Genomic DNA, 15,534 nt, shown 5'->3' on the forward strand with positions numbered 1-15,534 from the left:
ATCTGTTGATCCGCTCTGCTCCACGAGGAGAAGGTGCTGGAGGACGAAGGTGGAGATCCAGGAAACGATCTGCGTCGAGCTGTTCGCTCTCTCCTTTATTACAGAAGTGACATTAAATCGGATTGGGATTTGGTCTCGTCTCAGGCACATTCTTAATTTCACCCAATTACTGCAAATCTCCAAAACAACCGGGAGGGGAGCATTCAGGCTTCTGTGATAACACTTTACAGAAACACTGTGCCTGAAGACATACGCAAGAAAATAGGTTTTATCCTTCATCATTAAAGTCCGATGATACAATTATTATCTCTCCTCGCTGGGTTTGAACCAACGTTTGCACACAAGGAACAAACTTAGTCCTGGGAACACAAAGAGAATCAACTCCTTTTATCTTCATCTGACGCACGACACGCCACCGACATGCAATCTGATCCTTCATCACACAAACACAGACACACACTTCCACCATCCTCCTCCGTCTCCCCCGGGCTCTTTACTGGGGGATTGAAGCCTGCTCTGTCCAATGCAGAGATCCAATTATGAAGCAGGGCTCTGCTGTAAAGACGCCATGACAGAATCAATGAAAACAATATAGGAGAGTCTCATTATATACACGTGAGACTGGGAAAGGGCCAACGAGCCCAGTTGAAAGGGAAATGTCAGAATTCCAGAGAAAGTCCACGACGTCACGACAACGACGACCCGGTGATGTACTGACATGAAGAACTTGCAGAGAGAGAGAGAGTTCTCCAACAACTCAAAGACACAACAAGTCTCTGAGAAAGTGTTGCTTTAATACAGTTAGTACATAATAAAGATTCAAAGGAGAAATCATTGATGGTATAAATCGTATAATCATCTCCACTTATTCCAGTAACTATCCACATCTCAGGTCCACCTCCCGGAGCAGGAAGCAGCCTCTGAACCTCTTGTAAGTGCTGCACGGGGCGGGTTCGCTGAACTTGGCGGCATTTCAGACGAGTGCGGAGGAGGATGAAGGCTCGCCTCTTTGCCCCCCCCCCCCCTCTCAGAGAGAGCACGAGGGGCCGCGCAAATCCTCCAACCCACGTGCGGAGGGAGACGGTGGGAAGCGAGGCCGAGGCGAGCCGCCCACACGGCGGGTGGAGATGGCAGAGGGGACACCAGACACGCCGGAGTGTTTGTTTCACAATCAGAGGCTTCTTGTTTCCTTCGGTTGGTAATTATGTGTTTGTGTGATTTACATTCAGCATTAAACCTTTTGAATAATCAAGTCTTTTCTTTTAAAAGCTGCAAACAGAATCATTTCCTCGTTTGAATTCGAGCTGGTCAACGTGGCCTCTGGACCGGTTCTCTTTCAGCTTCTAAAGTGATGCAATACAAACTTTGATTCATCACAGATTGACCTCGACTCAGCAACGTCAATCCTGCCAAATCAAACCTGCTCTGAGATGCAGGTTCTAGATCTTCAGCTGCTCAATGCTCCTCTATGTTCACCGGCTGGTTTCTGAAGACGTGAGCTCAGGAGGACGTCCACACCAGATATTTTAGCTTCATTCTGGATCCCGGGCGGAGGTGGAGACACTCTGTACGTCTTTATTCACAGCCGGTGTTCCAGATGATGTCTGACAGTTTGAGTGTGGATGAAGGGAGTCCTGGAGGAGAGAGCATCCCTCTCCAGCTAAATGAAGGTTAAAACCTGGTCTAAATAAGTTTAAAGTGGAAGTAAATAACACAAATAATTGGCCGACCATGAACCAGTTAGAATCTATCACCCCAAACTTCCTCCTCCTTCCTGCTTCCTATCTCCGAGGAGTGTTTACCGGCGGTAATTGGTCCATTAATCAAGTTAATGGCACATCCCTGAAAGGACTGACTGTACTCTCTCCCACTGAGCCGGCTCACGGCGCCCTGGGACTCACCCCCGAGGGCGAGACTTCCCGGTTCACGGCTGGGGAGAGAAGTGAGAGAAGCCCACCCATCTGTCAGAGTCGCTTCCTCCGCCTCATACCCTGACATCCACATGTGTGTGGGAAGGTTACGAATCAGATGTAACCACCGCCGGCACGGCCCGCCGCACCGCTGTGGACTCCTGAAGAGATATCGCCTTCGACGGCAGGGCGGCGGTGAAGGCTGTGGCCTCGAGGAGCGTCACGCTGCAGACAGAGTCACCGCCGGGTCCAGATTCAACTCAAACATATCAGCGGACAGCAAAGTCATTTATCCAGCATAGAGGCAAGATGGCGGCACGGTTACACGCAGCGACCCAGCGTCCTTCAAGCTGTCTTCTTCTGTGGAACCAGCAGAGAGACAACACCACCACGCTCAAGAGACCGGGCTAAACCACAGGAGAGGGCGAAGAGGGGCAGGAGGAGAGCGAGTTGAGGGAAGAGCGAACAAATCTTAAAGTTGTTATGGCAACTGAAGCGTGCGTGGGAACGAGACATTCACAGATTTGCAGCCTCACAGCGATTCTGACAGATTACAGATTATTGATCGACACTAATTTTGTTTTTAAAAAGTGGAATCAAACCTGGATTCATAGACGTCATCGTCATAATTATCTTCATGTGAAACAAGCGGAATCTGACATGTAGATCTTACACACTTGTTCTCACCTGCTGTGTGTGTGTGTGTGTGTGTGTGTGTGTGTGTGTGTGTGTGTGTGTGTGTGTGTGTGTGTGTGTGTGTGTGTGTGCGTGCCACCACCGTGTTCTCCCTCCGGCCATTTTCTGCTCCGTCTCTGGAGTATTCAATCTTCTGCCCCCCCAGCCGGCCGGAGCTCATCCCCACCTGCCGCCCAGACGAGGCGCCGTGTAATTGCTTGTCAGAGACGTCCGCCTGCCTGTTTCTCTTCCCGCCGCCACGCTCCTGACAAGAAACACATATTTACGCACAGAAATGAAATTACAGGCTCTTTGAGGAGCTCGGGAGGCGACGCCGGGTATCGAGCCGCCCGAGTCAAACCGCTCTCACCTCTGGCTCCGTGTCGAGGAGGTGGAGGAGAGAAGAAGAAACGTGGAGGCTCGGCCTTCTTCTTCTCCTGCTCCTGCTCCACCTCCTACAATCAGCAACCATCATAAAAGAGTTAGAATGACACTTTAACCAGCGCCACCGATGCACAAACACATTAATGTGATGTGATTTGATTTGCTGTTATAATTATCCACATGAACTCATTACAGCGAGAGCTTTGGATGAAGCTGGGATCGTGTGTTGTAACTTATTAGATTTAAATTGGAGAGAATCAGACGATAACGACGTGAGAATCCTTCAATAAGCAGCTTTGATTCCCTCCAACTTTATTATTGACAGTTATTATGTTTGCTTAATGAATTCAGAAGCAAATTAAAATGATTATACAGGAGAGTGTTTATTCACAGCGTCGGCTGCAGGTGAGATAAAGAATATTTGCTGCGAATGAAAAGTGTCTCACATGTCGTGTGGAATAATTAAAAAGATCAGAGACTCATGAATCTTCTGTTTGGAACTGATTACACATCTGGACTGTCAGTGTCAGGTGGAGACGCCACTCAAACCCGTCATCTGATCATCTGCTCATATTGTGGAGTGTTTATTCTATTTGTATATTTTTATCGTGTTTCCCACGAACACGATGAAAACACTGAGCGTGAACACGACGGCTGGACGACGCGCGTGAAGAGGAACGAGCGTGGTTCTGTATGTCGGCCATGTTTGTGGCTGTTTACTCCCGAGCAGAACCGTGTGTTTGACATTTGTTCCAGACGGATCTGTTCGGGGGGCTGCTGGTATTTTGGGGACGGGGAGTCAACAGAGGCCAGATGCGAGGCGGGGATGTGAGGAGGGTCGTGATGGGGAAGCCTATGATTGATATTCCCATTAGCCACCTGACAAGGTGAGGACAAGGCTCTGATAATGAATTGTGACACATTAATGAGCTTGTCTAGCGCAGACAATACCTGATCAGCCCTTTTACCATTTAACCTTTGATACCAATGAGGGAAATCGCAGGGAAATAAGGGTTCGGTGTCACTTTAAAGACCGAACGTGACTTTAGGAACTGAGCGGTGGACGCTTGTGGATGGACGGCAGGTAATCTCCACACACTCGGACTTTGTGAGCGGATAAATACGACAACATCTCTTTTCTTTGTGCTTCTACTTCAACACAAATATGTGATGGACGTGGACTCCAGGTCCGGAGAGTGAATGTGAAGGAGAGGAAGCAGCGAAGGGTCGGGAGGGAATCGAACCTGCGGGGACTCCAGCCTCCATCATGTGGACATATATATCAGATTTTCTCTTCCACACGGTTAAATCCTGAGGGAGTTGTGTTTCATGTGTGTTTAGAAAAAGTAGCTGTGTGCATCTGGATGGATGTACAATGACGGGCACAATGTTTGTGAGTGTGTGTTGCTGTCAGGCTGTCACACACACACACACAGACACACACAGACACACACAGCTCCTCATTGGGACGCTGGCCGCACTAAGTCTAATCCCGTGGGGAGCTCATTAGAATCAGCGGAGAGGAGAGGGCCCCAGACAGGGTCAGGACAAACCACACCGCTGCATAGTGATGCTTCCACTCCGTCTTTATGTCGCACGTCACTTCATCCGAGCCGACGGCAGATGAGAGATTGGCTCGCTCGAGCACTTGACAACCATGTTGAACAGCCACACGCTCACACGTGCACACGTAGACACGCGTGTGCTCACATCCACCGAGGTTTCAAAGGGCCGCTCCATCACAGAGGTATGTGCGTACGCTCAGAGAGAGAGAGGGTGTGTGTGTTCGACTCACATGCCAACAATTATTACATAGAGATGTGATCAGGCACACACACACACACACACACACACACACACACACACACAGACCTGTCACCTCCCTGTCAGCGTCCTGTGTGTGTGTGAGCGAGGTCAGATACGCCGCCACCCACAAGACTCTCATTAGAAGCTTATGAATCTCAAGTGTCCTGTTCACGTGCATGACGTGTGTGTGTGTGTCTGTGTGTGTGTGTGTGTGTGTGTGGCGTACATTGTTTTAATTCATGCATGTGTGTGTCAGTGTGTTTAACAATGCAACAGATGTGTGAGTGGTAAAAGCTCAGAGGCCTATAAACAAATTATTATTATTAGGAACTGTTGATTAGTAGAAATGAACATACAGTCACTCACCTGCTCCCGTGTGTCGGCAGGTCACCTGCTCGTCTGAGTCATGGCCGGCGCTACACGCCACGCACGCCGCTACACGCCGCCACACGCCGCCACACGCCGCTACACGCCACTCACACTTTTTGAGTTCCCCCTGAAATGGATGGCTAAAGGTGAGAAAGGCCAGAGACGCTGTTATTGCTCCACACAAGCCTGTGGACACATAAAGAGTTTATCATGTGGGTGAGCGGAGAGTGAGCTCGCTAATATCCTGAGGCGATCACAACACTGTCCAACGAAGTCTGATTGACTCCATACATCAAGTGTGTGTGTGTGTGTGTGTGTGTGTGTGTGTGTGTGTCCCAGAGAGAGAGAGAGCTTGTCCTGTCTTTGCTTTCAGGCGACAAACACACAACACACACACACACACACACAGAGGCAGGATTTGGGTATAATTGGGAAAGTGGTGTGGAGGATGCTGGGTTTTGAGTGTTGGGGGCGCTGTGGTCACAGGAGCGCAGTCAGAGAGCAGGAAGGCAGCGTGGCGTTGGCTGCGTCTCTACCCGACAGCGTGCGGGGGGGTGGGCCCCATTATGAATGGAAGAAACAGCAGGACGGGAATCTTGATTGGAGGCAACCGGAACCTGTTTGTTGTTTCAAACGCCTCCCCCACCACTCCATCTCTCCCTCTATCTCCCTCTCTCTCTCTCTGTTTATGCCTCTCTCCTTTGCCCCCCCCCCCATCCCCGGGTAATTAGGGCGCTGGCTGGAAGAATGATCAGCTGTCATCCCCAATGGTGGCCTTCCACCGCCTGAATGTCAACACTGTCTGAGACCTCCTGTCTGAGCGAGCACACTCAATTAGAGACACTCTGTCACCGCAGGAGCTGGGAGGACAAACACAAACACACACACAGACACACACACATGCACATGAGTGATCAGCCTCTCCTGTTGAAGACACAAATCCTGACACGCATGCTCCACGTCCGTCTCCCGTCATCACAGGAGTTCACGGTGAGTAAAACGACATAAAAGCAACTTCTGCTGACGGAGCCTTTCTCAGGTCGGCAGGAGTCCCCCTCCGCAGGCCAGCATCGCTCCGCGGATGAAAGAGGACGCAGGTGGGCGGAGGGTGCCGCCGCCCCGGCTCCCATCGCCCACATCAAAGTGTTGGGAGTCAAGGGGCGAGACACCAAAGAGGACTTCTTCTTTGTGTGTCTGCGTCAGGAAACATCTGAGGCGTCTGTCGCACTCCTGGTTCGATGCTGCAGAAGAAACAGGCCTCAGTTGGACAAACGGAGACAAAGTCCCCCTCAGAACTCGACCTGATAAAACAGGAACTGATGACAGAGGCTTAACGTCTTTAGAAATAAAAACTCCACAACACCACGCAATAGTTCTGAAGCTTTGTCTTAACCTCTTTTAAGATGTCGTCATGGAAGATGTAACTTTTGACAAGTGGGACAAGCGAGGAAGATTCAATTGAAAACACTCAAATGTCACATTTTGTGCCTTCAGAAGAAAGACTTGAACATTTTGGGATAAACCTTCTCAACTCCAACGTTTCCACAGAAGCCTAACGATGCTTTGTGTCGGCTCTGAGGCACAATCATTGTTTCTGAAGCAAATCATCCATCTTTCATGCTTTTTCCTCGTATGAAATAAAAACAATGGACATTTGGGGTCTGTCTCTGTTTGATTTGTCTCCCTGTATCGCTTCACTGTCTCTGACGAACCGGCGAGCGGCTGCCCGCCATCTGGACGTGTCCGGGCGTCACGTGTTGGAGATTTAGCTGAGGCTGCTTCCACAGCAGGGAGCGACGGAGCGAGCCGGTAAAGAAAACACAGCGGGACAGGAGGTGACTGACGGACTCCGAGTGTCAGAATCAAACCTCCGACTATTTCAGTTCCAGAATAAAGTTTCTCTCTGGTTGTGAATCTTCGTAATTGACTGTGCACGTGTGACCAGAGTCACAGCAGCAGCAGCAGAACACGATGGAGGGAGGGGGAGGCAACACAAACAGACGGAATAGACAACTTCCTTTTCATAATTCGTGTTTAGTAGAAAGGTTTGTTGTCTATTTACTCGTTCTAGTGCACATATTTGCAGATTTGTGTGCGTGTCCTCGTCTGTATGTGTGTGACTCTCTGTGAAGAGTGTGTGTCCGTGTGAGAGAGAGAAAGAGGAGATTGAGTTTAGAGGGATGGACGGACTTTGTGGGCCCTGTGGAAATTAGAGCTCTCCATCTCTGTCGTCAGGCCACGTGTGTGTAGTCTCGCATGTGAGTGTGCGTTTGTATACATGTGTGTGTGTGTTGTGTGGGGCTACTGCAGGAATAGAGAGAGACTTAAGAAGGCCTCACCAAGTGTTTACACACATTACAATGGTGATGAAATGAGTCTGTGAATCAGCGGTGGAAACGTGATGCTCCTCCTTGTTTGTTGGAAGATGTGCACACGCTGAGTTGTATATCTCATGCACTTTAAAAGAGAAATGATTGTATTAACTCCAGTGAAACTACGTATTGAGTGGATTTCCGCTGCAGGATTCACGGCTCCTTGTTCCTCTCTCCTCTCTGAGGAGGTTTTGAGCAGCTCCGCCCTCGACTGTACGCCTCAGGCTGTTGTGCCCGACCTTTACCTCCGTTCGACCTGCTCTCCTGCGCCCTCCACTCCCTCTCTTGTTTTCCTTACTCGCTGTCTCCTCAGCCCTGATTACTTTGTTGTATGGAAAGAGGAGCCTCACGGGAAGCTGCCTTTCTCGTCTCGTTGGCCTCCTCCTCCTCTTCTCCATGTAATCCTCAGCCACAGGCTACACGGAGCTTCTCCATTGGCCGAGACACGGAGCAACGCCGACTCTGATGTGTGTTCATGTGCTGTCGGAATAATCCCAAAACTAAATGACCGGGTAAATTCACGTGAAGGCCACCTCAAGTCGGAACAGCGTGGAAAGCCTGCCAACATTTAGCTTCACGAGTTTCTGACGTCTCCTTTTATAAAAAACAATTCACATAATTCCACAATCAGCACAAACAGAAGCTTCGAATGTGAACTTGTCAAATGTTTCTTTTGTCTCTTGCATCCGTCACCAGCTCCTTAATCCTTAATCCTTTCTCCTGACATGTGAATATTGTAAAGACGTGTCACGGTGTTGTTGAAACGGTCTGAAAGCATCAGGGCAGCATGTGAACGCACTAACTTAAAGAAAGCTGTGAAATTATAAACGTGGAGGAGGAAGCGTCAATAACTCTACATCCCTGTGGAAACCTTCAGCGGCCGTGGCGGCTATTCATCACGGCTAAATCTTTTTTATTAGCCGCACTCTTACAGGAAACATAACTCACATAATTGCGTCTCGTCCTCATCACGAGCGGCGGTGAGACGACGGCGGAGATTTGGCCTCGTGGACGGTTTAAGTGTGATTCATGCCTCATATCTTTAAACCGCGTTACAGAGCAAACATCGTGGACACACTACAGACTTCACGGCACATTACTGGAGACCGGGGGCCTTTTCCCTGTTATTAGAATGTAAATACACCGTGTGAAGTTTAAAGGAGCAACGTGTCGGACAACGTGTAATGATGTTAAATTAGCAGTGACATGATAAAGAGAAGCAGCAGGAAGCAGCAGATACGAACACACACAGACGCTGTCGGCCTCGGTTACAGATTTAATCCTACACACACAGACGAGACCTCAGTTCTGCATTATTATTATTTTTGAAATATATTTTTGGGGTATTTCACCTCCATTGACAAAATAAGGCTCAGATTGGAAGCTGTCAGGTCGTCCATCGTTATTTACACTTATTGATTTTAACCTGTAAATAACAATGTTAACAACGAACTTTTAAACTTCTTGCATTGATATTTATATTCTGCAATCGCATTTCTTTCAGGCAGCGACATTAACTCACTAATATGATGCTTTATTATTTCATCTATATTTCAGATGAGTGCAGTAATTCCTCCTTTAAAGTATGACCACGAAAATATAATTACAGTTTTAGCTTCATGGTCTAAATTTGGGTTTTATCGGCGTCCTGATTGAAAAACTAAATAATAATAAAAACATCATGTAGAAGAATCGTTGAGCTCGTGGACAGTCGCCTTGTTGCTCATGGAGCAGGGGTTTGTGGGTAAATCCCTCCGTCATCAAGGTGACACGCTGCTGGTCCGAGCTGTCGCCGGCGAGCGGTGTCACAGGAGCACGTGTCGCCGCTCCAGGCCTGCGGGGGGCGGAGCTGAACCCGGCGCCGTCTCCTGGTGGCGTTAGCCGGCTTCGCTGAAACCGTGGGCCGTAAAGGAGACTTGTAACACTTTGACAAATGGTTGTACAGCGATTGCCAAATTAACGGTGACCTCCCCCCTTTGCTGTCTGCGGCGGGTGATAATGTGCGGAGTCCTGTCGAGAACTGAGCTTAATGTTCAAGATAATCTGTCCATTATGTGAGTTCAGCACCAGGAGGAGAGCGAGCGAGGATCAATTAAGGTTTTTCACTCCGCAGCAAATGGGAGGCATAATTCTTGTGACAGTGATTTAAGCAGGCGGACCTAATATAGATTTTAAATAAGTAGCTGCGTATGAAAATAACTGGTACTCGTGCAAACACCGCGGTGCGCTCTCTAAATCAGCGTGGTGGAACTGGATGTGCCTGCTAATTGAGTCTCGGAGCTCTAATGGAGGGAAGAGCGAGGAGGAACGAGGAGCAACAGAAAGAGTTCTGTTCACAAACAGTGTTTACTTAAAGCGCTCCATCGCCTTATTAGTATTAATAGCAGCGACTTCAGAAAGCTCATATTCTGCCATTGGACAGTTTTGTATTATTAATGATTGGAATGAAAGCCCGAGCGCGGCGCCGCTGGAGGAGCGCTGCATAGCAAACGATGTTGCCTACGCCAGTTTACATAAGCAGCACTTGGGTAAACAGCGGATGGCGCTCAGCACGGGGCGAGGGAGAAACCGGAGCAAAATGCTACATCCACACATCGGCCCGTCGGAGGGTTCGGGGCAGAGCCGACCTTTCGATGCAGCTGCTCCTCATCTGCGAGTCCTTTTTAAGCAGGAAAGTGTCGGGCGCTGCAGAAATCTCGCCTCCGGTGCAACTTCTGTAGCGTTGACCTTGTGCGAGTCGGGGCGAGGCGCAACTCCAGAGCTTCCACGTCTTAGTTAATGACGCCATCGTTTAAATTGTATTATTGGAGCTGTTAGCGCCGGCATTAGAGCCAATGAACGCAGCTTTCGTTTCCCGCTCTGTATGCGGGCAGCGGGGCGGCGTGGAGAGCACGCAGGCGGGAGATGCTCGCCGCTCGAGGGCTTCCCTGCTGAGGTGTCATTGAGCAACACGCAAAATCATAGATCCTTCAATTTGTCTGTACACTCCTGAATAATTGTACACAACAGACGCACAGAATCATCAGCAAACACACGGCAACTTATACCGAATCAATCTTTATTTATATTAAATTAAAAATATACTTTTGACAGATTCATGTAACAAACATGAGGAACGGTTTTTCTATGATATAAAGCTTTGGGTATGGTTTCAAAGAACTCAGGAGATACAGTAGATAAGGGGACGAGTGTGGTAAGCTAACGAGGAGGAGGAGGAGGAGGAGGAGGAGGAGGAGGAGGAGGCGCCAGCGGAGACGCCCTCTCCTCCGACAGCATGCAAATCAGAAACCAGGTGAAAAGGAGTTGTAAAGGCTGTGCTCTGCCTTTCAGGAAAAGAGGCGGAGGAGGTCGGACTTGGCTCAGTAATACTTCCAGTAGAAAGAAGGTGAAACAGTATCTGGGTGAGTTGGCAGCACTGGTTTCAGGTGCGGTGAGAGAACGAGGACAATAGGAGATCTCGTCACTGACAAAACAAAGTGGGAATGAGGAGGTGACGTGAACCGGCCCCCCCGGCCGCCTTCCCCCGGACGCCACACGAGGACGCCACGAAGCCGGCGCCGCACGCAGATTCACATGAGGATGGGTAAACAAGCACTTTGAAAATCAAATCCCCATTAGTCAAAAGGTACACTTACATAAATGTATGTACAGCTCTGTTCCTGTGTGTCTTTGTACAGGTTGTTATGAGCAGGAGAAAACAGCAGGACCATATAAATTCAAACGCATCGCCTCCTTATTTACAAATTCACCACGTCGGCCATTTCAGTGTTTTATAAAAATACTATTCACATTTGTTGTTGAAGTGTCGTTAGATAAATTTTGGAGGAAATCCCAAAGATTCTGTACATTTACACTGATTGGATCTTTAAACACGGGCGATGTGGAGGGCGTCCATGATTTGTGCGATTAAGATGTGAACACAAAGTACAGTAACAACACGTCAGTGGAAAAAACAGGTCGATTCAAGTCTTTTTCTTTCAAGAAAAACATCCTTGATTACATGGAAAAGAAGAAACTCAACGCTAAAGAGACTATATATAGGATATTATACACAAAAACAAACCGGATTGTGCTGTGATTTCAGTAAAAATATCCAGAACTTTAAATATGTGGTCATAAATGAGGAGATACAAAGGTGGAGGGCAGTAAAACACTTTGGGTACCATGCAAGGTGAGAATGAACTGTACAGTAAAACGTCTGCCGCAGCCTCGACGGCCACATCGAAGGATTCACGTCCACGCGGCTACAGCGCCCCGAGAGGAAACCACTCGAAACAACACAAGGATTAAAAAGTGATGGGTCTCAAACACCAGTTGCTCTCGAGCTGCCACCAACAGACAGTTGAGAGTCTGGGGCTGAGACGAATAGCAGCAGGTGACACAGACGGCCCGGATCCGAGGCAAAAACATGTTTCTAAACCAGAAATGAGATTACACAGTCGAGAGGGGAGAATGATTGCTTCGAGAAAGAGGAAAAACAACTTCAAAAAAACACCCGAGGCCTTCGGATGACAAAAACAATACCTGACAAACTTGATGGGATTCGATTAAAAGCGCAGGCGTCCTCTGGAGAACACGCGAGCACGTCGGCCCCGTCAGTGTTTTTAATCTACTCCTGATCCCGACGCAGCGTCTGGCCCGGTCCGCGGCGTGACTCAGGGCGGACGGGGGACAAACAGCCACGTGCTGCGTCCCTTCCTGCTGCTCTCTGACTTGAAACCCAGATTCTGCAGCGGCTTCCATCAGTATAAACAAGCTCAAACACGCTATAAATATTTCACACTCATATTAAATGCCGTCTCCATTGCGCTGAATTAGAGCTGCAGAAGGGACTACAAAATACTGCTTCATCAAATAATCATGACACCATCAAAGCAGCATTGTAAATACTGTTTGAACCCACAAGGACACGGTGGAAACTGGTCAGCACCACCTTGAAGGTGTGTCCTCGTGCCGATCCCCGGCCGCAGCACCTTCCTCCGACTCCTGCTGCAGCGTCGGACGTGCTGAACGCCGGATAAACAAGTTGAATATTTCAGTAACGAAGGGCGGAAGTGTTTTTCCTTTCTACCAGCGAGTTTGATCAAAGTGCTCGATGGGGAGGACAAGCAGACACACACACACACACACAGACGAACACACATTAAAAATACACAAAAGTGAATAATCCTACAAGAGGAAACAGCTCGGCCACAGCGAGATGATGAAGAGGCGTCAGAGCAGCGACCACGCTTTGCAGATAATGGCTGGAAAGTGTAAAACTCGCTCAGGGTTCCAGAGGTTCTGAGGCCGTTCATCTGGCCGTCTGAGCGTCAGGTGTATGGCTTGGCGGAGGAAATAATGGCTGTGACACCAGCTCCTTTAGCAGCATTGACTGGCAGCTCGCCCGCAGAGGCATCACTAGTGAGGGGGGGGAGCGTCTGTCTGGAGAGGAAAGGGCCAATCAGAGGCTGAGCAGAGAGGAAGAGACGTTGGGTCCAGACTGAAACTCGGTCGAACAAGTGACTAAACTCCACGAAACTTACAGCTGCACTTGGAGAAGTAACGTTAAGATCTTCTCTCGGTGATTCAGCAACAAGACGTTTTTAGTTTAAATCTCTTCAGAGTAAACCTCATACTTTCTGCATTAGACTCAAACACTATAAATAAAGATGGACGACGCGTCTCTTCTTCCTCCTGTTCTACAAAGACGAAGCTGAATTATCTGGGATACGAACGCCGACATCTTTTTGACGCCATTTGCTCTAATGACAACACGGACGTTGGTCTCGACCTCTGTTGGTGATTATCATAATAATAATAATGGTTTAATATTGTGCAGGTCTGGACACACACACACAACATGCACATTCACACTGACACACACACATTAGTAGTGTGTTTTCTCTGTGCTGGTGCCGTCTTCGTGGATTCTCCCTCCCTCTGTCGTCACTCGGATACAGCAGCTTCCCTCACTACCCAGTGTATAAAAATCTCTCTCCTCCCCCCCCTGCGACCAGTGTACATAGAAAAATGTTTACAGTGTATTTCCCCCTCCCACCCTTTGGCTCTGAAAAGCTGTTTGTGGTCAGTTTTCCGAGTCGAGCGGAGATGGCGTTCGTCCTGCGTGGGTTATTTCGGGCACGTTACACGTCACGAACAGCAGAGGAGAGATCACTGTAGTGTTGGCCGTCACAGAATCACAGTTACAGTAGAAACACGAGGTGAGTTTTGATGCTAAATTCAAGAACCAACAGTGTTATCTGCAAAAAAGTCATTGATGCTTCCTGGAGTCGTCTGTTTTCATTCACTAAACCAGAACCAGACGTGTGACGGAGAACGGAACAGAACAAGGTTCGGTCTCAGATCTTTACACCGGTGAACAGGAAATAAGAAAAGGTCTGTTTCCTCTGATGAATGTGACACCACAGTGGCTGGCAGTGAGTTCAGGTCCGTAGTTGAATCCAGGACAACACGACACTTAGCGTCCGCCGCTGTGTGGCGGTCACGTGCCTGGGATTCACCCTCACGTCCTCGGTGACTCGGAGTCTCTATCTACAGAACGGAAATGGACTGGATCTGGTGAAGCCGTGTGGGTTGGGTCTGCTCGGTTCCACCTCCTCCTGATGTTGCTACAGTCGACGGCAGATGGCACTGTTTGAAACGAGTCGGGCGGCGGCTCTGGTTGCGTGGCGCTCCGCTCTGAGTGGGACGGTGGAGCCGGAGAGGATGTCGGGGTTGTTGGAGGCTGGAGGCAGATTACGGAACACAGGTTCGTCACGTGGAATCGATCTAGACCACAGTGTTCCGCTGCCGGTACGGAGGAGGGGGCAGGACGGTGCCGGCTTTCAGGGAGAACTCCGTCATGTATTCAGGGTTCTCGGCCACCCCCGGCCGTATGTGTCCGTTCTGCTTGTAGAAGAGTTTGGCGTTGGTGGAACCCCCCTGGGCGCCGTCAGGGCCCGCCTGGTTCGAGGGTTTGGGAGGCAAGCTGTGCTGCCAGTATTCTGGATTGTCAAAGGTCACCTTGAGCTTCTTCCCGCTGGTTTTACCTGCTGACATGTGTCCTCCGTGCTTCATCATGCTGGCGGGGTGCGTGGCTCCGTGGCCCTGGTACGCCGGCAGGCTGCTGTGCCCGAGCGTGGCCGCGGCGGACAGGGCGATGGACTGGCACAACTGGGACTGGGCAGACGCTCCCGTTTGGCTCGGCGCGGCGGAGACGCCACCAGGTTGTCCTGCAGGTTTGACGATGTGGTGGGCGTGGAGGATGTGGGCCGGTGGGCCGTGGAGGCAAGACAAGCCAGATGGAGAGGGCTGCGCCGAGGGGAGGGGGTAGTGCGGCAGGCTGGTCTGGATGGTGAGGGGGAGGTGGGAGCCTGAGGTGGTGGCTGAGATGGACGGAGGCTGGTTGGGAAGAGGGAGGCCGTTCCTCCTCAGAGCTTCCAGGCCCAGCTCGGCCGGGCTGTGGAAGGTGTTCAGGTAGAGGGGCTCGTTAATGTACTCGTCCTCTCCTTTGGGCTGACTGTTGGGTGTGCTGTGGTAGCCCGGGTTGTCCAGGGCGTGGATCTCGCCGTTTTTACGCCGCGAGACAAACGGGTTCTCCTCGATGGGATTCAGGTATTCTGCAGCACGGGTCAGGAAAGGGAGGGAGGGTAGGAAAGTGGAGAAGAAGAGAGAAAAAGGAGTTTGTGAGAGAAGAAGACACAGAAATTAAATCAAGAGAAGGTAAAACTACAGAAATGGAAATTGAAGAAAGAGAGATCACGGCTAATGAGGAGAGGAGATGGAGATGGAGATGATAATGGTGATAATGGCAGCCACTCAGGACCAGACAGGCAACTTGCCAGCACTTCTTTGGCACTAGAAGCTCCATCTGCCGGAGGTGAAAATGCCGGCAAATGACCCTCAATGCTTCCAAGTGCTGTAATAGTGGGGTGCCAACCTATTGATTTTGCCCACTCTCCCGCTCCTTGACATTGCATCAGATGCATTTTGCTGCAGGCTTTGTTATGTTCCCAGCCGCTCGCAATCAAAGACGC

At 49.7% G+C, this 15,534-nt stretch overlaps 1 protein-coding gene across 1 annotated transcript in view; it reads right to left on the bottom strand.

Annotated features, from left to right (window-relative positions):
- Positions 1–10,557: 10,557 nt before the first annotated feature.
- The window catches only part of LOC118103181 (receptor tyrosine-protein kinase erbB-4), a 186,708-nt gene continuing 181,731 nt past the window's right edge, over positions 10,558–15,534 (bottom strand). The window contains 1 exon segment of the mRNA XM_035149813.2: positions 10,558–15,117. Coding sequence (XP_035005704.2) covers positions 14,288–15,117 — 830 coding nt within the window. The 3' untranslated portion in view covers positions 10,558–14,287.

The sequence above is a fragment of the Hippoglossus stenolepis genome, chromosome 24 (genome assembly GCF_022539355.2).
Source record: "Hippoglossus stenolepis isolate QCI-W04-F060 chromosome 24, HSTE1.2, whole genome shotgun sequence".
NCBI lineage: Eukaryota > Metazoa > Chordata > Actinopteri > Pleuronectiformes > Pleuronectidae > Hippoglossus > Hippoglossus stenolepis.